This window comes from Tachypleus tridentatus, chromosome 11 (genome assembly GCF_004210375.1).
Source record: "Tachypleus tridentatus isolate NWPU-2018 chromosome 11, ASM421037v1, whole genome shotgun sequence".
NCBI classification, from domain to species: domain Eukaryota; kingdom Metazoa; phylum Arthropoda; class Merostomata; order Xiphosura; family Limulidae; genus Tachypleus; species Tachypleus tridentatus.
Genome location: NC_134835.1, coordinates 61,642,453 through 61,667,889, shown reverse-complemented (window position 1 = coordinate 61,667,889; position 25,437 = coordinate 61,642,453). Strand labels below are relative to the sequence as shown.

General features: G+C 30.9%; 1 protein-coding gene across 1 annotated transcript in view; it reads right to left on the bottom strand.

Moving 5' to 3' along the window:
* The window catches only part of unc80 (unc80, NALCN channel complex subunit), a 148,975-nt gene that overhangs the window by 6,050 nt on the left and 117,488 nt on the right, over positions 1–25,437 (bottom strand). The window contains exons 46-61 of the mRNA XM_076467475.1: positions 24,754–24,819; positions 24,224–24,442; positions 23,277–23,434; positions 22,136–22,246; positions 16,483–16,699; positions 16,060–16,263; positions 15,843–15,882; positions 11,456–11,511; positions 11,037–11,210; positions 9,989–10,115; positions 8,854–9,027; positions 5,543–5,638; positions 4,886–4,974; positions 4,401–4,569; positions 4,098–4,265; positions 1,307–1,492 (exon numbers count right to left, since the gene is read on the bottom strand). Coding sequence (XP_076323590.1) covers positions 1,307–1,492; positions 4,098–4,265; positions 4,401–4,569; positions 4,886–4,974; positions 5,543–5,638; positions 8,854–9,027; positions 9,989–10,115; positions 11,037–11,210; positions 11,456–11,511; positions 15,843–15,882; positions 16,060–16,263; positions 16,483–16,699; positions 22,136–22,246; positions 23,277–23,434; positions 24,224–24,442; positions 24,754–24,819 — 2,254 coding nt within the window. The remainder of the gene's footprint in view (positions 1–1,306; positions 1,493–4,097; positions 4,266–4,400; positions 4,570–4,885; positions 4,975–5,542; positions 5,639–8,853; positions 9,028–9,988; positions 10,116–11,036; positions 11,211–11,455; positions 11,512–15,842; positions 15,883–16,059; positions 16,264–16,482; positions 16,700–22,135; positions 22,247–23,276; positions 23,435–24,223; positions 24,443–24,753; positions 24,820–25,437) is intronic.

Here is a 25,437-nt window from a genome sequence, read left to right as displayed (position 1 = left end):
GTGAAAATAAAATGTCATCCTTTCCTTTACTGATTCATGTGATTCAGTAAATATAACTTCTTATTTTTCAATACTATGCTTAAGTCTGACCCTCCACTATAGCAAATGATACTATCTGTATACTCAAACATAAGTAAAAACTCTTTTAACATTAAATGTATTCTCACTCATAAGTAAAAACTCCCTTAATGCTAAATGTATTCCACAAATAAATTAACATAATGATTTCAGAATTTTATTTCCTTGGCCACTTGAAAACTATTTTGTTTTCAGCCTGTTGTTATTACAGTAAACAGTTAACAAAACTTTGCATCATGTGAATTAATGCTTAATATCTGTATGGTTAACACAATGTATAAACAAACATTACATAATGAGAATAAATTAGCACAGTCATGTTCATCATAACTATCTCAATATAATGCTCATGAAAATGAAATATTGTCTCCATGTCCAGACCATTTATTGAAATAAAATATATATTTTTCTTATGTTAACAAAATATAACACACTCATATAATTAAGGTACTATGATCATGTTCAAAGTAACTAACTCAATGTTATAGTCTTTAATGTGAAAAACTGTTTATACACTGAAAGTAACTACTTCATCTGGACCATCAATAAATTTAAGTAGTAATTAATTAGTTGTCACACTCATACAAGTGATGCAATATCTTTATAATGAGAATAACTGGCTCAAAGAAATACTTGTTAGAGCAAAATAATATTTTCATACAGCTCTCACAAAATGATGTCTTCATGTTCAAAGTAACTAGCAGCTATAACACTCATGAAATAATGTATTTATGTTTTAAATTTTGGATAAGGAATCATGACCATTACATAAATGAGCATAAAGTGTTGAAGATTATTTTTTTTTTAATCTTAATTGTCCAATCACTTTATTAGCCTTGTAACTATGGCTTTAAACAGAGATTTATAGAAAATGTAACTGGATACAATAAATTAGTTTTTATAGTTAATTATCACATGTCAAATTTTAAATTCTTACCTTTTATCATAATTCCTTCTCAGAAAAAATACTGTGAAGTTATCATGATGTATTTTGAGATGAATATCCAAATTTTTGTGTTACTTTTATTAAATGTTACTTCATCAAATAAATGAAAATATTATGAATACAAAGATATCACTGGTTTCACCATAAGAATATTTTATTTTCTGGTATAAGTTGTTTCTTCTATTTTAATACGAAAAAGACAAGTTGAAAATTTTTTCCCAACAGCATAAAGATTTTATCAATAAAATAATTCAAATGAAAAATGAAATTTCTGAATTTTACCTTGGGATATTGCACCTTCGTGTTCAGGATAGCTAGTACGACGTAAAAACCTTTCAACCACTTTCTGACTTCTGTCTCTAGAATTAAGTCGTATACTGAGTCCTCGTGATGGGACATTACTGTCACTTCTAACACTCCACTGATGTGACAAACCTGATTTATGAGACATTACACTACCACGAGATTCTATTATGTAAAAAGAAGAAAGAAAGAAAATTTCAGGTATAATCCAAGATGAATGACGTGAGAGAGTAAAGAAAACACTAAATGGTCTTGCACATTTATTAGGTTGAGGAATAATTCGTGAGCGTTTTTAAATACTTTCATTCAAGCATTACATGCAAGACTATACAATACTTCAATGCATGAACACATTAACCCAAAACATTTATTATGATACTTTATTTCATGTAATACCTAGGTATATAGTATGCATTGTTTTAAACGAAATTGCAAGAAATTAAATGCGAAAAGCAGATGGTGTCGAAAATGCTCGATTTTGTCCACTTGACATTCCATTTAATGAGCTGAAAATGAAAGCAAAAATTAAAGACATATGAAAATCAAACACACCATCTATTAGAGCAAAATATTATCTACCAAATGACATGAAATATTTTGCGAAAGTGTTTCATTTATGAATATATTTGTTTAACTTGAAAAAACGCTCACAAATTATTCCTCAACCCAATAGAAAATAATATTTTCATAACAGGAGATACCATCTTGAATATGGAAGCACATTATCTTAATATAGTGATAAATTGATAAAAATAAACAAATAAAAAACATTTTATTATGTTTCTAAATTAGGCCATTATGAAGCAACCAGTAGAACACAACAATGAGTGATCTAGATACTCAAATGTCTCTGGATAGAAGTCTAATTGAAAAGTTGGCATATAGGTGATAACTCTTCCAACCTTGACTGAATGCATCCACCCCAGAACTAAGGTGTGTGGAACCGGAGACCAAACAGAAAAAAATCTGGCATTGCAGGGAATGGCAAATGCATCTATATATGTGGTGTTCCCAGTTGAAAACACACCCACCAAAATAAGATGAAGGGGACACTTCATGCAGAGAACTTGGTTGGGACAAGATAAGAATTTTGTGAATGTGACATCCCAGGATGATAATGTGATGGCCATTGGCCCAGTACAGGATATCCAAAGTTTTAAGTACAGAAATCTGGACTTAGTTCTTTCTTGCTTGGTGATGTAGCTGACGACAGTGGAATTGTTGGAATGAACTATAACCACAAGCCCCAAAAGGAGTGAAAGGAAATGATACAGAGCCAAATGAACTGCCAAAAGTTCTAAGGCATTGATATGAAGAATAGCTTCCTCGACTAACCATTGACCAGAAATTTCTTAGGAATCAAGGAAAGCCCCCTAAACCACCAAGGAAACATCTTTGAATAGATGAGGCTTGGGAGTAGGTGGAAGAATGGTAACACCACCACGGTCTGTTCACTGTCGAGCCATCAAGCAAAGCTGGCTCTGATCTCAGTGGGAACAATGATGAGACGGTTGAAGCGATCATGGGAGAAGTTCCATTGCTCTAAAAATGTCAACTGAAAGGAACACATGTGTGTCCAACTTAAGGCAATGAGAGCTTCCAAGAAAGCCCATATCCTGACAATATATAGAACTTCTTGTATAGAGAGAGAAAAGGAAAAAGTAGGGTCTGCTCCATAGCCTTGAGCCAAAGTCTAGAAAGCTGGGTCTGATTGAAATTGGAATGGAAGAGAACCTCCAAATGAATAAGATACTGCATGGAGGTAATAAGGGCTTCTAAAATTCCTGATGAGAAACTCCACATAAACAGCTTTTCAAATAAGCAAGTACGAGTGACTGATTGGACACTGGAGAAAGTGAGCAGTAGCCAGTCATCCATGTAATGGTAAGTCTGAAGATACAGATAGTGAAGACGACATGCAAAAGAGAGTACCACTTGACCAAACATATAAAGATCTGAAGAAAGACCATTGATGTCCCAACATAAGCTCCTAACAGCTTTTAAATTAAAGCTTGAATTTCTTCAGGAGATATCACCAACCTCTTGTGCTGAGGATTGGTGTAATTACTAACTTCAAAATTCATGTGAATGTCGTCATCCAGCACATTAAAACTCCAATTCATATTACAAAGCAGAATTTAAGAAATAATAAACATTCAAAAACAAAATGAAATTAAGTACTCTAAAGTCTAAAGCAAAGACTAAAGTTGAAACTGAGAAATTAGAAAGTAAATTGCAATAGTTACATGTATAGTAAATCAAACACACATCAAGATACTAATGCAAATTTAGAAAATGAGGATTGTTCTAGAGTAGTAGAGGGAGCTAGCTGCATTAGTATAGATTGTGCATTATGATTAGTGGAGGGTAGTCACGTGATCAGCATTTTCTGAAATGGCATGAAAATGATAGGGTATAAAAGACTTGTGCACTGTTACGGAATATTTTAGCAATGTTTAGAGGGCAGTCTAGGATCAAGATAGCTTTGGGTGAGAAGGAATAAAACAGTCTTGGAATTACACCTTATTTGGCCTTAATTTAAAAATTTAGGTCCAATTTAAGTTCTAATGTATGACTTTAAGTAAAATAACTTATTTTAAGCTGCACATAATAAATTTAATATAAATTATACACTGCACTAAGGAACTTTGGAAAAACTGTGTATCAATATTTACTGCAGTATTAATCATGAGTGATTTATTCCAATAAATTATTAAGTTAAAAATTTATGATTTAATTCTGTGAATTGAGCCCAAAAGATATTAATTACCTCCATGTCTATGACATGATCCAATGGATACTAAACCTGGGGGATTTCCAAGACGGGTTACACTGTGTTGGTCTGATGTCAGTTCTGTAAAGCTAGGACGATGAGCTCCACCAATCACACTTCGAGCATAACTGGTGGATTGTGAAATGTCTCCAATACTGTAGGAATCTGAGTTTGAGATCCAATTGAAAAAATATTAAGTTTTGTAATTATTTATTTTTACTGACTAAAATAAAAGTATATTTAATGTATGTTAATTGCTTACATGATTGGTACAAAGATCCATTGCATAACTAGACTGACCTAACTTACGAGACACAAGGTCATCCTTGAGAGCTTTCATCTCAGCCACTAAATCCACAAGAAGAGTTCCTCGGCTCTTTGGGGTCGGCAAACTGAATCCTTGAAGTTTCTCTCTGATTAATTGCTGATAATAGTATTCTTGTTCATTGTCACAAATTGTTTGCAGAATCTGTTAAAAAGATTCAGTGTTATGTTATTATTTTAGTGATAGTTTCATCTTTTTTCTTCACATGGCAAATGTAGTTTTCTGTGGCAGTCCACTAAGAGTCTCTCAAAATAAAGAACAATTACACTCTGGAAGTAAATTTGTTTAAAGTCAGCCTGAAAACTAGCTATAAGTAAATTACTCAACAAACCACCTTACTGTGTTTTTAATTAGAAGTATAAACAATGAATAAATTGTTAATGTTATTGGTATAGTAGTTTCAAAATAGCTTATGAATCAGTTCAGCTCAATTAATTCTAAACAAAGCCATGGAACTTACCCTATATCTTATTAACGGATACAAAAGGATAAAGAGTGGAGTTCGATGGGTCACTACAAAGTCCAAAAAATTCCATAAAGCAAGTCCACCTATTCATTGAGAGAAATATTTGACAAAAACATTAAAATAACTTTTGCTGAAAGATAACTTATCACTGTGATATTTTCTAATGAAAATTTATTTAAAGTATGATATACAGGTAGCTCCATCATGCTCATCAAAACTTTTAAGGTGTGTAGTTTTTGTAAAACCATCTCTAATACAAAGATCTACAGTCAAGATATAAAGATTCTACATGTTACGAATGATTAATTTTTATGTCAGGAAGATACAAATGAGTATACATGTGTAGCTGATACTAAAATTAATAATAAAAATTTAATTTAGGCTATGTTTTTTTTAATTGCTTTAATAATAAATCACATATTAATCACTTCCTGAATTGCAACATTGTTAATATATGTTAATTCAATCACTAGTATGTATATCATTTAATTAAAGCTTATGTATTTACTGATTGATAATTACTGTGTTACTTAGAAGTTTGAAGATCTTAGAGATCAAGTCGAAACAGCAACACATCATTTAATAAAAATATTCTATTTTACCTCATTCAGGCTTACTTATCTATTAGAGTATAAGTTATCAAACACTTACCAAACAGCTTGTTTCCAAGCTCACGGATACAACGGGCAATCTTATACCATTCTCCAGCTAACTCATATTCAAAACAGACAATCATCACTTTAAGACCTAAATGACGAAAAAACATAAGAATCTGTTTACATAAGACATGTTTACAGTACTTTTAAAATTTATATCTTGAAAGTAGACATAAATACTAGTATATTTGTACTAGCTTCAAACAAAATTAAAAATATATCTTCTGTGCCTGCATTAAATGTATTCAAAGCCAATAATGGCAAGAAACTCAAAGATAAATAGTCTACTACCTGTGTTAAATATATTTAACACCCACAAAAGCATCATAATTTTTATTTGGATATTAAACAAACAAAACTACATCCTCATTTTTCAACTATGTGATACTTACAAAGACATGTTTAGAGTACTTACAAAGACTTTGTAGTACTAAAAAATACATGTTTATAATACATACAAGGAATTATTTAGAGTACTTGCAAAGAAATATCTATTGTACTTACAAAGATATATCTACTAGGAATGCCTTGAAAAAATAAAAAATTGAAATATTTCACTTTAATAAACTGCTTTCTAAAAGAATTATATAATCTAATGATCTTTAGTATTCTAGCAAGATAGTGAATTAAGAAATATATCCTTCTATCATCATTCATTTCATAATGTTGAATATACTTAATGCATTAAAGAACGTGATTTTGAAACTGAACAAACAAAAAGTAGGAAGTAACAAATTGTTACCACTCACTTAACACTCACAAAAACTACCTCAGCAAACACTGAAAGATTTTACCAGAAAACATAGTATAAAAGTGCAGACATCATAAAGACTGGAATATCATCACACATGTTGATTCCCATTTCAGTCTTCTTTGGTCCACCGTCCTAAGTAGTGATTTTTGCTATGCATCTGTTCATGCTAAATGTGAATCTTCCTCTTCTGAAGATAACATTTACACTTGTGCTACATCATTGATGAAGTTGTTACTACATTGTCATGCATTACATAAAGAACATACTTTTTTTTAAAAAATTTATGCTTTCCACTTTGCTTCTATTATCAACACTAACAGTTTCATGCACCCCTTTTTGAGTTTCTATGTAATTCCTACCTAAACATTCAATGAAAGTTTTAACTGATTTCTACGCATTTCTATCCCAGAACATGAGTGCATTCACTACACTAGTGCTGCGAATAATATAACTGTTTGTAGTTTGAGAGGTATCTTGCAAATATGGCACTGTCTGAATGGTTGAAAGACAGCCAATTATAATGTAAGATATCAACAAGTGACTGTTCTTTAATATTGTTGATTTTCAAACAATAGAGAAGCAATCCAATAATATTTGCATTTATATTCATTCTATATACTATTTCCAATACTTTGTATCAGTACTCAGTAACTACAGATATACATCACTTAATATATAGAATAACTTTTCTTTTTTTGTATCATGGAATTTACCACTAAATTTCGAACAGTCTACATTCTTGCACATGGTTTAAATAGATTAGTGAATTAGGGCAACTGGAAACATTTTTACAGCTGTGAACAGGATTACGTGATAACATATCTGAATCTAATATCTCTCTATATAAGGGATTTTAAAACTGTATCCATTCACAAAGGATTTCTAATAACTGTTGATACCTATAGTCTTGATTCAGTGCCAATATTATGTTTATTTGCAGTCTTTCTTTAACCTTATGATTATCATTTATCAGTACTTTATCAACTGGTTTGCCAAAAAAAAACAACTGAAAGACTACTGAAAAAGTAGAAAAGTGAAAATCTAAGAAAATAAAAAAAGCACTGGTTTTCAATACCATAAAAGCAGCAATAAAAAGAAAATATCAAGTCTTAAGACACCATTCATCAAGAAAAACAATTTTCAATAACAACAGTCGAGATCTGTAAGTAACACCAAGCAAGGTTCAGGCACTCAGTCAATTTAATTCATGTTATGGTATTTTTTATCTGTTCACTGAAAATTTCTGGTTTTCAAATAACATAATTTAAAAAAATAAATTTAAAACAATTTCAGTTACATAATTATATATTATCAATAACACATGACAAAATATCATTTAGTATCAACAAAATATTTGAACAGGTGGTGTGAGATTGGGCATATAAAAAAGTTGATATGTAATTTTATAGACCATTTATTGTTATTGATATGAAATGATGAAGTTGACAGTATATATATATATATATATACACTGTTGGCCAAAATCTTAAGGCCAATGAACATAACAAAAAAATATGCATTTTACGTTGTTAGACTCAACCACTTATTTGAAAGATGAAAATAAGAAAAGGGAAAATAAAAATAAAAACCTTTTTTAGCACTAAATAGGGAAAATGTGAACACTAGAAGATCTTGGTTAGGAGTATTTATTTCACTTATTTTAATCTAATTATATATGTCTGTAACTATTTATTATATTGTTTTGAACTATTATGAAGTATCTGAAAAAAATTGTCTTGAATTAATAGCATGCAAACTACATAGGTAACTTTATTTTCTGAAGATACAAAAACAGTAAGTTAGAATCAAAGGAGAAGACTGGAAATGTAATTATTAATACTCCATATTTCTACTTTTGTAAAAAAAAAGAACTTTCATTTCAATAAATGTATATGTACATTTGGAAACTACTGGATTTAGCCATAGTTTATGCAGTCTCATGTGTCCTTCCTCGAAAAACAAAAAACCTATGGCAAACCTAAATACTGTTAAAGATGTGTGTGTGTGTGTATATATATATGTATATGTTTAAATAGAATTGAAATATAAACCTTAGTGGAACTGGACAATTAACTCGATAGCATATAAATAATAGGTGTAAGATAAAATAATCAGTTAATTGAAGATATGATTAAACTGATTAATGTTATGAAAACTATCGAATAATTGAAATTAATGTTTACAATTATTACTGTTTTGAGTTTTTTTCCAACTATCCAAGTCTCACACAACAATAACAAATTACTCAAAGGTAACTGATTAATCAATTAGCAAATTACCTCTTACTCTAATTGTCCAACTTTATGGATTCTCAGACAAAAGAAAAAACAGGGTTCAACATACTGTAAACTATTCTTTATTGATTTAGAAAAACATTGTTATTAGGAACTGTAAAATCTCCACATTTTACATATACTTTCACTTTACAAATGTCATGAAAATGGGTTATAAATGCTGCAACATGGATATTCAGATTCTTTTAAATCAAAAGTACTAGTGCTTAAAATTTGTTTGACCAACAGTTCAAAAAATCTTAAAAATGAAAAACCAACCTAGAAATCCAATTTGAAACAGAGAAGAGCGAGGCTTTCTTGGAGATTTTTCAGGTCCTTGAACTTCAGATACAGATTTTCCTGTAGATATGTTCTTGGTCTGTGGAGAAGTAAGGCCGTGAAGAATAACAGTCAGAGCAAAACTAATGTCTGTTTGACAAAGTATTGGGGAATCTGGGTTAAATAAAAACACAAAATTAAAAAGAAAATGACGTATATATTTAGTTTAACTTGATTTGTGTGTGTGTATATATATATATATATATATATATTGTACTTATGTAAATGTTATTTGCTGCCATTCAGCATTACCCTACTGATAAGAGACTGATTGTCATTCTTATAATGAACCCACAAACTAAAGTATGGGAAATATTTTTAATATTTTAAACTTGATTTATCATCTTTGACATAAAAAGGTTTCCTAAAAGACCAACCAAGTTCTAACTTAGTTTATCAAAACATACAAGTTTCTTCATGTGATTCTTTTCATTTAATACCTTTCAAACTTTAATTTTATGTTTAATTTATGAAGAAACAGTTTTGTTAATCAGTTTTTTAGGATATGGCATAGTATTACATTAATTTCACTCTTATTATCCTTGTATTTATCATAAAAGGTTTGATCAGTATTGGATTAATGCATAGGCCCAGGCTGCAGCCATAGAGGGACCTTGAAGGTCACTTAAGGAAAACAATTATGATTTGTAAAAGTAGCAGAATAAAGGCAAGAGTAAGTTCTTATTATTATCAAATATTATCTAGATCTAGGCCCCATTGAACCTTAATCTGGTCCTGGGTTTGATTCTTTCATATACAAAAAATTAAATAAATATTACAAAAGATTATTTTAATATTTTGAACTTGATGCAAATCACACAAATAAACCATTTGTATCTTTTTCACAAATTAAGATATATATTTTATAAAACAAATTGTTTCAACATATCGCATACAATTAAAGTACATAAAAGTCAGGTATCTAGAACTTTTATCCTGTTTCTTGTTGTGTGATAAAAATTAATTTTCCTGGGTAGTCTTTATGACAACTACACAAAGTTCAATGATTTGCTATTACTAATTACATTACATGAAGTTACTTTCATATAACATGCATAATATATAAATATATTACCTTTAATTCCACTAGTTACACGTACACACATAGGAAGAATTAAGTTCATTAGGTAAATTTCAGTTTTCTCTGGACTGGAACATACAGCACTTAATCCACCACAGACACTTTCTAAGGTCAGAGAATCCTATAAGGTATAATCTTCATTTGATTACACACAAGCTTATATTCAAATTCAAGTTTTACTTGGTAAACAACTTTTAGGCTTTTCTATGAATTAAAAAATCCACTCAAGAAAAGTAACAGCAAAAGCAATTTATCTCACCAAACATTTAATACATTTTACATTTAATATTAAGAAAAAATGTTCATCTGTAGAGTTAAGATGTGACTACTCAAACATAAATAAAAACATTACTTCTAAAAATTAAGTTCAAATCTCAGCATGGTTAACATAAGGAACTATATCTTCAATACATGATCAAGTGTAAACATCTTAAAACTTATTTCTTGTAACCAAATCATTAGGTACTATAAATGAAAAGTACAGTTAAATGACCAATACACAAGTCGAGATTCAAGTTAAAAGTCAACTCATTTAACCTAACTGAACACAGACAAAGGTTTTTTTTTTTTATTTCGCACAAAGCTACCCGAGGGCTATCTGTGCTAGCCGTCCCTAATTTAGCAGTGTAAGACTAGAGGGAAGGCAGCTAGTTATCACCACCCACAGCCACTTCTTGGGCTACTCTTTTACCAATGAATAGTGGGATTGACCATCACATTATAATGCCCCCACGGCTGAAAGGGTGAGTATGTTTGGTGCGAAGGGGATGCAAACCCGTGACCCTCAGATTATGAGTTGCACGCCTTAACACACTTGGCCATGCTGGGCCCACAGACAAAGGAACAGTTTTTATAGAATATATGTCTACAAATAAGAAAATAAGAGCAAATGTTAAAGACTCTCATATTTAATTCAAATAATCAAATTCACATCTAAAAATAATTAATATAAATTATGATATACTCAAATAAGGATGGAAGTGAAAAATGAAGTAATTCAGTCCATGCAAAAACATGTTCAGATGAAGCTCAACATTCTTACCCCAAGAGCCAGCATCTGCATTGCTATAAGTCTTACAGCGACAGAAACAAAACTGGCAGGTGGAGACTGAGAGAGAGCTGCCAATGAAGTGTTAAAATTTGATAGACTTTCAGTGGCAAGTGGTAAAGTATAGTTCTCTCCAAGCAATATCCCCTGACATACAGCTGTCAAAGACTAAAAATAAAACACATTTATTGCAGTTTTATATAGGTGCATGAACAAGCTTTGAATAATTTTAGTTCAAATAATATAATTAAAAGAAAGACACAGGTGTCTTGGTAATTGAATTTTTATCTAATCTAAGTCTTTTTTTTTTTAAATGACTTATCCCATTAGAAACATAGGATAACAAAAATATGTCCAATATGTAATCATTTTATCATAGTTTTAAAGCAAATTGTATAAGACAAAAGACTTACCTTCAGATGAGGCAAATGTGCAATGTATCTGTGCTTGTACAAAGTCAAGTAAACACCTAAGAAATTACATATTTTCATTAAATGAGAATGTAAAACTTTCTGTTTTCTGAATAAAACATGAAATACATCATGTTTCTAAGTGATAAAACACTTAATATAGTTAGATTTTCGTATTAATTTTATGATTTACACCATTTGTTCCATAAACTTTATAGCTGATTGTGAGAATATACCAGTAAAGATAAAGAGAAAGGAGATTTGGCAAGGTAGTTTGCCTTAGCCCGTGTTGGTTCTTGATGCTTGCATTAGCCTCAAACTATCAAATATTTCTCTTGAATAGATCTAAATAGGTTTTTTTAGCCTTTACCTATGTTTTTTGGCACTAGTACTTTCTCAACTTAAAAATTCCTCTTCTTGTTTAAAAGTTTTATCCTGTCTTTCTGAAAAGACATTTGTTTTATCATCTGCCTAACTTGAGGTGATATTTGAAATAGTTGGTGTCTGTGTAGCATGACACTGTTTCCATGAAAATTTATGCTAGACATGAACTTTCTGAGAAGTACTTCTTTACTTTTCCTATGGAACATATTCTGCTTTGTTGATATATAGCTTCAAAGTGAATTTTGTGATTCATAGAGCTACAACTGTTTGTTCAACCAGTTGTACTCTCTTATTTGTAACTACATTTATAAACATCCGCTGGACTGTGAGACACAGTCAAACAAATTTTTGGCAAATATTCAATGAACTGATATTTCTTTTTTTAAGTTTTATTCAGACTTTATAACACTGTTCTAATTATGATCATCCTCCTTCTAAACTACACAATTTATTTCATTCCTCTTTATACCCATGTTATTTTACATTACTATCAAGAGAACACTGAGTCCATTCTATTCCTGTAATATGGGAATAGTACATATCTCACTCTCTCATTTAATTTCTGTAAGTTCTTATTGGGAACACTTTAAACCTGATTGAGATCAAATGATCAGTTCGGCCTAATATGTTACTTTTGAGAGACTGCCTGATTGAGGAACTTATTAACTATTTCATGGGATAGTTGCACTGTATCCTTATTCAACTTGTATGTACAGCACCAACATGCAGCTATCACATGGATAAGATTTTCAGTGTTTGAATGCTTATTTTATGATTGGTCAGCTACCAAGAGAGTGTTTATTATAAATGCAATTTTAGTGCTTTGAGATCAAAATAGTTTTAAGCTTCCATGGCAGAGGCAAAACTTACTGTAAAAATTCCTTTATTATTTTACTGTATTATCAAATTTATTAATTGTATTTCCTTCTGTTAATTACCTTAGTAAAAGCTAAAATTCAGTTGCACTAATGTTAAGTTTTGTTTATTTTATCTCATACATAATAGTTACTATTATCTTGATTGTCTAGTAGACTACAGTATATAACAAAGATATTTCTATGTTCAGAGACTTGTTTTCTGATTGGTAGGTTATAGAAATAATACGTACCATGAGCGAAAATTTGGTGCTTTCAGATCAGAATTGTTCTAGTCTTTCATGACAGAATTTTGTCTTTATTCTGATAGTAAGTGGAGACTTACTGTCTCCTCTAGTTTGTTTTTAATATGCATTTCTGATAGTTATCAGTTTTCTTATTAGTAAATTCTAACAACCAATTACTTTACTATTAATTATTATTTCATTAATTTCATACGTTTTATTTTTTGAATTTCCCGCAAAGCTACTCAAGGGCTATCTATGCTAGCCATCCTGAATTTAGCGGTGTAAGACAAGAGGGAAGGCAGCTTGTCATCACCACCCACCGCCAACTCTTTTACCAATGAATAGTGGGATTGATCGTCACATTATAATGCCACCATGGCTGAAAGAGCGATCATGTTTGGTGTGACAGGGATTCGAACCCACGCTTACCATTCCTAGTTTAGTAGCGACAGACTAGAAGGAAGGTAGCTAATCGTCGATACCTACTGCCAATAAAAGTGTGATGTCTGTATTTGAAGAGTATCAACAATTTAATACTCGTAATGTAAAAGTCATAACTAAATTTAACAAAGTGTGATGTCTGTATTTGAAGAGTATCAACAATTTAATACTCATAATGTAAAAGTCATAACTAAAGTTAACAAAGTGTGATGTTTGTATTTGAAGAGTATCAACAATTTAATACTCGTAATGTAAAAGTCATAACTAAATTTAACAAAGTGTCATGTCTGTATTTGAAGAGTATCAACAATTTAATACTCATAATGTAAAAGTCATAACTAAATTTAACAAAGTGTGATGTCTGTATTTGAAGAGTATCAACAATTTAATACTCGTAATGTAAAAGTCATAACTAAATTTAACAAAGTGTGATGTCTGTATTTGAAGAGTATCAACAATTTAATACTCATAATGTAAAAGTCATAACTAAATTTAACAAAGTGTGATGTCTGTAATTGAAGAGTATCAACAATTTAATACTCGTAATGTAAAAGTCATAACTAAATTTAACAAAGTGTGATGTCTGTATTTGAAGAGTATCAACAATTTAATACTCATAATGTAAAAGTCATAACTAAATTTAACAAAGTGTGATGTCTGTATTTGAAGAGTATCAACAATTTAATACTGTAATGTAAAAGTCATAACTAAATTTAACAAAGTGTGATGTCTGTATTTGAAGAGTATCAACAATTTAATACTCATAATGTAAAAGTCATAACTAAATTTAACAAAGTGTGATGTCTGTATTTGAAGAGTATCAACAATTTAATACTCATAATGTAAAAGTCATAACTAAATTTAACAAAGTGTGATGTCTGTAATTGAAGAGTATCAACAATTTAATACTCGTAATGTAAAAGTCATAACTAAATTTAACAAAGTGTGATGTCTGTATTTGAAGAGTATCAACAATTTAATACTCATAATGTAAAAGTCATAACTAAATTTAACAAAGTGTGATGTCTGTAATTGAAGAGTATCAACAATTTAATACTCGTAATGTAAAAGTCATAACTAAATTTAACAAAGTGTGATGTCTGTAATTGAAGAGTATCAACAATTTAATACTCATAATGTAAAAGTCATAACTAAATTTAACAAAGTGTGATGTCTGTATTTGAAGAGTATCAACAATTTAATACTCGTAATGTAAAAGTCATAACTAAATTTAACAAAGTGTGATGTCTGTATTTGAAGAGTATCAACAATTTAATACTCATAATGTAAAAGTCATAACTAAATTTAACAAAGTGTAATGTCTGTATTTGAAGAGTATCAACAATTTAATACTCGTAATTTAAAAGTCATAACTAAATTTAACAAAGTGTGATGTCTGTAATTGAAGAGTATCAACAATTTAATACTCATAATGTAAAAGTCATAACTAAATTTAACAAAGTGTGATGTCTGTATTTGAAGAGTATCAACAATTTAATACTCGTAATGTAAAAGTCATAACTAAATTTAACAAAGTGTGATGTCTGTATTTGAAGAGTATCAACAATTTAATACTCATAATGTAAAAGTCATAACTAAATTTAACAAAGTGTGATGTCTGTAATTGAAGAGTATCAACAATTTAATACTCGTAATGTAAAAGTCATAACTAAATTTAACAAAGTGTGATGTCTGTATTTGAAGAGTATCAACAATTTAATACTCATAATGTAAAAGTCATAACTAAATTTAACAAAGTGTGATGTCTGTATTTGAAGAGTATCAACAATTTAATACTCATAATGTAAAAGTCATAACTAAATTTAACAAAGTGTCATGTCTGTATTTGAAGAGTATCAACAATTTAATACTCATAATGTAAAAGTCATAACTAAATTTAACAAAGTGTGATGTCTGTAATTGAAGAGTATCAACAATTTAATACTCATAATGTAAAAGTCATAACTAAATTTAACAAAGTGTGATGTCTGTAATTGAAGAGTATCAACAATTTAATACTCATAATGTAAAAGTCATAACTAAATTTAACAAAGTGTGATGTCTGTATTTGAAGAGTATCAACAATTTAATACTCATAATGTAAAAGTCATAACTAAATTTAACAAAGTGTGATGTCTGTATTTGAAGAGTATCAACAATTTAATACTCATAATGTAAAAGTCATAACTAAATTTAACAAAGTGTGATGTCTGTATTTGAAGAGTATCAACAATTTAATACTCGTAATGTAAAAGTCATAACTAAATTTAACAAAGTGTCATGTCTGTATTTGAAGAGTATCAAGAGTTTGAATGATAGTATTGAATTGTGTAACAAAATAAAGATATTAATGTTTAACAACTGACTGAATATTTATTAAAAACTGTATATTGAGCTGAGCTCATTCACTGTTACAACAACAACAAAAACACACAACATGATTTAAAATGAAATTTTGTTTACCTTTCAGTAGAGATCTAGCTGCTTCCCAGTCAACCAGTCTCTGCAACATAAATTGTACTGAGCTACTAAATATATTTTTAAAAACAATTCAGCCAAAATATTTTTATAAAACAATAAATTTTCATTCTTTAACATGAAGCATGTAAACAAAAAAGAGAGTAGAAACAGTGCAAATGTTTAATTAAAAGATACAACAAATAATTTTGATCCAATATACCTTTATAGTTTGCTTCTTAGCTATCTTGTTAAATGTCTTGTCCAATCGACGTAGAACCATTATGAGAGCTGGACGCATGGCTTCCTGGGCCCATTCAGAATTAGGAAGAACTTCATTCATATAGCGGTGTAGCCCTCTACATGCCATGGTGGCAGGATCGTACGGTGATACTTTCAATAAACTGTGGGCTATTTCTGCTAGTCGCTGAACAGAAAATATAAAACATAATTACTTCAATGAATGAGAGTTTAAAGAAATAACACTAAAAACAAAACAATAATAAAGAAAAATATTTCTGATTTCTATCAGTAATTTACTGACAATGCAATATTTACCACTCATAAGATAAAACATCTAAGTAAACACTTAAAAAATCCATTTTCTTATTTCACTGCTCATCATTTAATTCAAAATTTTACTCACTAAGTGGCACTTCAAATCTAAGAGTTCAGTTGCCTTTGAAGTTAAATCAGGAACTTTTTTGCTTAGAGTTGCAAGTCGTCGAGTGCAGGTAGTGAGAAACTCTGAAACCACAAACAATATAGTGTCTCTGGGCTTGCGAAATTCTGCACGTAGTATCTCACTGTCTTCTACATGTCGATCGTACTGAGACTGTTGCTGTCGACGAGAACTGTAAAAGCTACAGTGAGAATTGAATACATGCATGAGCAAAGTGATACATATTTTTAAGGAAGTGCTGAAAAAACTGATAAGATTAATGCTATTATAAGAACTAATGGTAGCTTGTAGGAGGAATAAAAAAGAGGCCAGAACTCTTCAAAAATTTTGAACAAACAAAATACCTTTTACTTTTCATATTAAAGCTAATATTTTATTTGTTTTGGGTGTAAGAGGTTTGAAGAACTGGATGTTTTCTGTAGCAAGATATTCAAAAAGCTTCTTTCCTCACTTTTTTATCATTTATTGAAGTAACATATAATTTATGAGATACATAACAGTTGCTATTCTTTACTTTTTTAAAATCTGTACTTGTCATAGAAACAACCGAGTCTTCCTACTTGGTTTAACAAGGATTTTAAGGCCAACCACACAGCTGCTGGAGTAAATTAGAATATGTTAAAAAAATAATAATAAAAAGTTACTTCAACAAAAGTTTGCAATAGGAGGATTATGCAAGCTTCACAAGGTTACAGTGATCAAGATTTGGTGTAGTATAAAGTTAATGTTTATGTGAATTTCCAGCATTTTTAATTCAATCAATTAACAGTGAGTTTCATTAAATAATGTGCATTGACTTAGTGAAAAAATGTGAGAAATAATCCTGAATTAGAGGTTATATGAAGAGTTTTAAAGTTCAAACAATGATTAATCCTTGTATGGTATGACAGTAGTTGGTGTTTCACATGTTTAAAGCTATGAAATACTGATGACTCAACTCACATATAAATAACTCTATACACCTAAAGGAAATACTTCATTTACTGTTCTATATTTCTGAGTTTGGAGTTAAAATATTATCTCTGGTTTCCTCCTTAATATTAACTGCTAGCTTTGACTGATAAAACTTAGGAGTGAAGGGATGGAAGGATGTGAACCATACTTCATTTGCCACATCCAATGTAGATCAAGGCTTTTGTCCAATACTAAGGGTCATTAGGCTGGTTTGGATACAACATATTAAATGGTCACAATGTTATTTATATAGTCAATTACTTGAATAGGGACCAAAAACCTTGAAAGGATTAATAACATTGCTTTGCCACAATCTTACGGGATTAAATTATTTCATACAAGCTACCCAAATAAACTAGAAGTTTTATATAACTCCAAATTAACAACTTCTTACCTGTCATTCAATAGAAAACTAGTAACTAATAATTTTATAACCAAGATGAGCATTTTCTTCTCTTTCATTATGTCTCAAAATACTATTTGAAAAAGAAAATCTTTAATGACAGTTAACCCTCTTATTTCGTTCAATATTTAGGCACCTTTGTTTTGGGTGACATTGACCTAATGCAATTTCAAACAGCCTTGAATTGGTAAGAAATATATTTCTGACAGACACTAACATCTCAACACACAGTAGCTACTCCTTGCATGTCTGCCCTTGATATTTTGTGCCAACCACTGGCCTTGAGATATCTCCCACTGAATAACCATGTTATACTGTGAAATGTGCTAGTGCATGATGTAATCATCATGAAAAAAAAGCAGGAGAGAAACACATCTGCTATGCATAGTAGATCCCTGTAACCCCTTGCACTTGAAATTAACTTCATTCTTAGGTGAGGTAAGAATAATGTTGATGAGTACTGAGAATGAAGCGTGGGAAGAGATGTATCTATCAAACAAAATAAAGAGATGTATCTATCAAACAAAATAAAAAGATGAATCTATCAAACAAAATAAAGAGATGTATCTATCAAACAAAATAAAAAGATGTATCTATCAAACAAAATAAAGAGATGTATCTATCAAACAAAATAAAGAGATGTATCTATCAAACAAAATAAAGAGATGTATCTATCAAACAAAATAAAGAGATGTATCTATCAAACAAAATAAAGAGATGTATCTATCAAACAAAATAAAGAGATGTATCTATCAAACAAAATAAAGAGATGTATCTATCAAACAAAATAAAGAGATGTATCTATCAAACAAAATAAAAAGATGTATCTATCAAACAAAATAAAAAGATGTATCTATCAAACAAATAAAGAGATGAATCTATCAAAAATACATTTTTAGGTAATGAAAATGTTAACTTACAAAATCACAGACTTGCATCTTCACATCATAATTATAATTTTACACTCAGGATATGTGTCAGTGAAGTGATGTAAATCCGAGGGAGGTGTGTGTGTGTGTGGGATGCACATTGGGATGCCAGTTATAATGTTTGCATGATTCAGCTACCAAGACAGACTTTTGAGAAAAGGTGGTGACAGCATTTAAAAAGAGAATAGAGGATTAAAGAAACCAGATTAGAGGAATAAGATGTTCTAGAGATGTAAGAATTCCAAAAAGAAGATAAAACCTCTTATGCAAGAAGAACAGGAGATGCAACAGCAGAAGTTACTAGATAGCCTTTTACTTTCTTTCTATGGGACAGAGGGAGAGTCCAACTGAGATGAGAAGTGAAAATGACTCCAAGATAAATCAAGTGTCAAGTTGAAATTCGGAACAACTTGAAAAACCTTTACCAGCCAATCCAGACAAGTTGCATTTTAAAGGAGGAGTGATGTGGCCAATTAGGAGGTCTCCTGAGAAGAGGCAAGGAGAAACCAGTTGTTCATGTAATAATAGAAACAAAGTTCAAGACCATGAGTAGAGCAAACAAATGCTCCCATGACTTGGCTCGGGCATAAGAAGCTGAAGTGATGCCAAAGTAGAGAGCTTAAAACTAGTACATTTGATCCCAGTGAATGAAACAATAGAAAGGACAGGGCAGCCAGAATGTAATGAAAGGCATCTGAGACAGCAACCTTACCCATCTACAGTCTAGGGTAAAAAGACCAATGGAGAAGATGAGATCCCTCTTTCTGGAACTAAGAAATTATTAGATAATGGTTCAGATAAGAAAGGTCAATGATAGAATATCAGTCTAGTCTTTTTTTTAAGGGAAAGGACAACAAGAAAGACAATTATAAAAGCCTGGAGAAAGGCAAATGATCATCTCAATGGCATTCATGGCCAAAAGATCCAATACCATGGCCTTAACATGCAGAAGGCAATGAGGATTGAAGGAGGAGGAATAAAATGTAGAGAAAAGAGGGATAGAGGAACAAAAGATGAGAAAGCACACAAAGACTTTGTGTTAGAACTCGAATGACCTAACAGTCAGTTGCAAATTGGTTCAAAGGTCTGAAAACAGAAACAGATGTACCACTATGAGGCGTGAGCCAACTATGTACAAAGGGAAAGAGTTACTAACAACCAACCTGATGGGAGAGAGAATAGCAGGAAGCAGTAGAGGGACAAGAATCAGAAAGAGATAGAGAGAAGTTAAGGGTTCATAGGGTCAAAAATTGGAGTGGATTCATGAGATTATGAATGAGAAGAAACCACAGAGAAAATGGAGAAGACTGATCTTGGATAGTTTTGACCCAAATCTCCAAGGTGTTATGAACATCCCCAGAGATTTCAGGGCACAAAAAAAGAGCTAAATGAAAGTTATGAATGTAAGACTGAAGAAGACAAATGGAAGAGTGTCACATTCCAGAAAACCCTACAACAGAAGAACAAAGTAAGAATGAATAAGACAGAAGATGAAACCTGGACAAAGTACTGTAGATCCTCAGAAAAACTATCAGGATCATGATTCAGGGCTTCAGGTAGGAGATGAAAAGAGTATAAGTAATGAAGGAGATGAGTAAGAAAAATGGAAATATGGTAGTAGTGTGACTGGAGACAGGGTATCAACCTTCAAAGTGAGTAGATGGGACTTCCGAAATTAAGAATCTGAGAACACAAAATAGGAATAGCTATAAACCATGATGAAGAAATCATAAATATGAGGAGGATGAAGCATTTTAGAGTGTGAATAAAGCTAATACACAAATACGTCTGGAGAAGAAGGGAAAACCATATAATTCTCAGCATGAGAGTCAGGAATTGAAAAAAAATCAAAGAAGGGTGGCAAAAAGAAACATAAACAACATATGTGAGATTTCAAATCCACAAAAAGGTTTAAAGGAGAAAAACTGTCTTCAACAGGCAAAGAGGAACTTAATGCAAACCAAAGAGGTGGAATGAGCTCATCAAGGCTGTCATCTTTGTTGTGGAGTTCAGAAGGACAAGAAAGAACTTCAGATACAGAGTTAAGGCAAAGAAAGCATAAAAGAACCCATGACACAACAAACAGTTAGGTAACATGTTCAACAGTTAACAAGTCACCACTGGCTACAGACAAAGGAAGAGCACTGCTAGCAACATCAGTATAGCCTTCAAAGGAGGTAGTAGTCACTATCAGTTGAGAACTCATGTCTGTTTTAGGTTCAACAGTCAACAAGTCACCACTGGCTACAGACAAAGGAAGAGCACTGCTAGCAACATCAGTATAGCCTTCAAAGGAGGTAGTAGTCACTATCAGTTGAGAACTCATGTCTGTTTTAGGTTCAACAGTCAACAAGTCACCACTGGCTACAGACAAAGGAAGAGCACTGCTAGCAACATCAGTATAGCCTTCAAAGGAGGTAGTAGTCACTATCAGTTGAGAACTCATGTCTGTTTTAGGTTCAACAGTCAACAAGTCACCACTGGCTACAGACAAAGGAAGAGCACTGCTAGCAACATCAGTATAGCCTTCAAAGGAGGTAGTAGTCACTATCAGTTGAGAATACTGGCTACAGACAAGGAAGAGCACTGGCAACACAGTATACAAGGAGGTAGTAGTCACTATCAGTTGAGAATTCATGTCTGTTTTAGAAATTCTCTATATTAAAAAAATGTTTTAAAGTTATTTAGTGGTGATGTAGTTTTAACTCAAAGTTAAAAAAATAGAAGTAAACCAAAGAAACACTGAGAAAAGGGAGCAAAAAACTGAATAAGTTTAAACCTAAAGAAACACATCCATTAAAAGCAGTTCCAAGGATGCAAATGAGATTAATTTTGAGTGCAAGTATTTTTGGGCACCTACTGTATATAGAGGATGTGTTGCTTTCCTATTAGTGGATGGTTATTGTTGTATCATGGTTACATAATGTAATAGTGTAGTTCACATTATAACACATTTTATATAGGAATTACACAGAATCTCATAGGTAGATGTGGGAGGAAAAGCTATCATGTAAAAAGAGGTAAGTGTAGTGTTTTAAAAATATACTTTCTTTAAAAAGCTTTTACTCATATATATATTAAATATTATAATAAACTACTATTAAAGTAAATGCAAAAAATATATTTAACTGTATCAGAATTTTATGGAAACTGTTATGATATAATCACAGGCAAGTTAAGGATAATCAAAGAATATTTATTGGTATCCAATACTGAAGATAGTTTCCAAAGCTTAATATGACTATTATACACTCCTATATTTTTGTACTTAAATGAATTGAAAAATAACAAATTATTTATGCTTTCCAACAAAGTACTAAATATAACATACTTAGAATGACTATCCTCATCCACTTCAAATGGTGGAGAGCAAGCACCTTTTGAAGCATTCTTGATGCTAGAACCACGAAGGTCTATAGCACGATGGGGACCAGTATAATTTCTACAAAAAATAGATTTTCACAAGAAATCAGCTATTGTATTGTTTTTAAAAAACATCTTGAATTAATATTTTGCCTAATTAACCATACAGAACTTACAGCTAGTATATATTTAAGTTACAAGAATTGTAAAGATACATTATTTATTTGTAACCTTGTTTAAAAGTACAAAATTCTCAGAGTTGAGACAAATCACTAAACTACTGTATGGTTATAATATAATGTTCTTATTCTAGTTCCAAAATTTCCTAATTATTCTAATTGCTAGTAAAATGGAAAAGTTTAGTTTTGTTTCTTTGTTTATAATTAAGCACAAAGCTACATAATCTGTGCTCTGCCCATCAATGGTATCAAAACCCAATTTCTAGAAGTGTAAGTCTGCACATATACAGCTGTGCCACTGGAGGACATTTAGTTTTGAATCAAAATTACTTTGCAGATCCAAAATCTCATTCTTATTAATCAAAGTTAATATAAACAAAAGAACTGTAAATGAAGTTATCATATTAAAAACAGGAAACGTTTCACTGACATTGAAGTATTTTATGGTGGTTAACTAGTTTTAAGATGAAAAATAAAAGTATTCTAAAAAAATAGAGGTAAATCTTAAATATGGAAGGTTATTAACCAGAAGCACATCTTAAAGAGAGAAAAATAAGAAAATATAAATTAAATTTTAAGTGTGTTTATGTTTGTTATCTATTGATTCATTACACAGGAACTCTACAGCATAGACCTAGAGTCCATAAATACACTGTGATTTAGCCAGCCAGTAAAATTAAAAATTCAGTTTGGTCTAATCATGAGAAAAATAGTCTAATCAAGAATGTTGCTTCACTTACACAGCAACCCCCTCACACATGGTTTTCATCAACAAGCACTCATTGAGAGAAACAAAAGTCAGTATCATTGCCTTAAAATATAAAATATAAGTTTCAGTTCTGTTTTTCAAAACACATGTAGAAACTGTGGCTACTAGTATAATTTTGTGGACTTTATGTCTGTGTTGATTTCAGTACAATAAAGTCTTACCTAGCAAGAACTTCACAGTTTGTTATCAGGGTTTTCATACAAACAGAGATACTGTGGATCACTTGAATTTCAGTGCGAGCACCTCCTGGTGTTTCCTTCTTAAGAGTTTGACTCTGTAGATGGTTTAGATAAAATGGAAGAATAGCTTCTAGGATTGTCTAAAAACAAAGATACAAATTTTAAAAAATTAAGTAAAATCCATAGTGGACAAAAGTAAGAAAATTATACTTATATTTAAACAAAATCATAAATATTACAAACTAACAAGTTTTTGATAAAATTTTTATTTAGTTAGGCACAAGCCTTCATATACTGCAGCATGATGACTAACCAGTAAGCCTGCAGAATGAACTAATATTTTTACACAAAAGAAGATACAGTTAAGCACATGTTGAAACATGTACACACCAGCATGGCAACCAATTTGCAAGTCTAAAAGTATAGGCCACCACTGTTACACATCAGAAGATCTAATCATGTAAACAATCAGTCATATGTGTAACCAGTATAGCACTGAACTTGCAAGTCTTTATGTATAGGCCACCACTGTTATACATCATAAGATATGCTCATGCATATTTTCAGATACATATGCAGGGCTTGATTTTAAGGAAATTTCCAGACTGTCTGGAAAGCTGCATTGGTTGAGTGCATGAAAAACAAAACAAACAAGTACATAGACTCTCAAAAAATATTCAGTTACAACTATATTAATGTACAAAGAAACTACACAAAAAAGCATACAAGATTAGCATACAGTGATATTTGGTTAAATACATATATACTGCCATCTTGTGACCATAAAACAAGTTAAGAATAGACCACCATGTCACACAAGGAGGTACACCATCCAGCATACATTATGGTGATCATATCAGACAAAAACACAGATAGCCACTGTTGTACATAGAAAAATAAAATTTTAATAACATTAACCACATATTTACCAGCATTTGGTGACCTCGCTGTGAGTCTGGAGCATAGGCTATCACTGTTACACATAAAGAGATGCAGTCTTGGATAGTCAGTGTGTCTGGATCCATCTGATAACAAAAATCCAATGCTCGTAATGGTTTTTCCCCTTTTACCAGCCCCAAGATATCTAAAGGGTCAACAATGTACTGGCCAAAAGATAACAGGAGTTGAAAAAAAGATTTGGACTGGACCTAGTAAAAGTAATTATAAAGATAATAAAAACATGTAATGTCAGTTTCTGATAGATAATATTAGGGCACATATTACTACAAGATTATTTAACACTAGACATCAGGAAAGAACAAAAAAATGACCTAGATAAAAAAATACCATTACACATCATAACTAAGGTCAACTGATGTGAAACTTTTTACAGACAACCTTAAGACTAAGATAAATTAAATTAATGATAAATGACAAACAGGCATGTACCATTTAATATCATATAATGATAGCAAAATGTCAAGGATTAAACTGCAAATTACATACTCTCTATTCTTACCTTGTTTGCATCCCCATACATGCTAGTTGTATCTAGATCTAGAACAGAAGCAGCACTGCCAAACATCTGAAAAACATATATATCTCGATTGTCAAAGACAAACACCAAGAGAGAAATTTACGATAATTATCAAAAATATAAAACTATGACTCCAAAGTCAAGAAAACACCAAAGAAAAACACAACTACCATTTTTTTTAAAGGACATTGTTCCATACTAAATATCTGACGAACAATTTCTAATAGTTGGAAAATAATTTACAATAATTGTTTAGTTATATTCCTATAATCTCTCAGTACTGTTAATATTGAGATTAAATATCTATATATCCAAAAATGTTACAAATATACACAGGCTTTCATAGGGTGTCCTAATTTTTTCACATGACTGTAGTAGTACCAACTAGTGGAATACAATAATAAGTTATGTTTCTTTAATCTAGACAATTACAGAAACTCACATTGTAGTTTAATTGGAATAAAGTTTTAATTAACATGATTTGCATAACCTGAAATCTAGAACATTCTATAAAGTTTAAAAAACACCGAGTTTAACCTAACAAAATATCAGCTAAATGAAATGTCTAAAATTACAATAACTTAAGAGACCATGCAAAACATGAAAATTGCATTATTTTAGCTCTACAGGAAACAGTCAATTGGCTCTCAGTGTTAGTTACTGCTT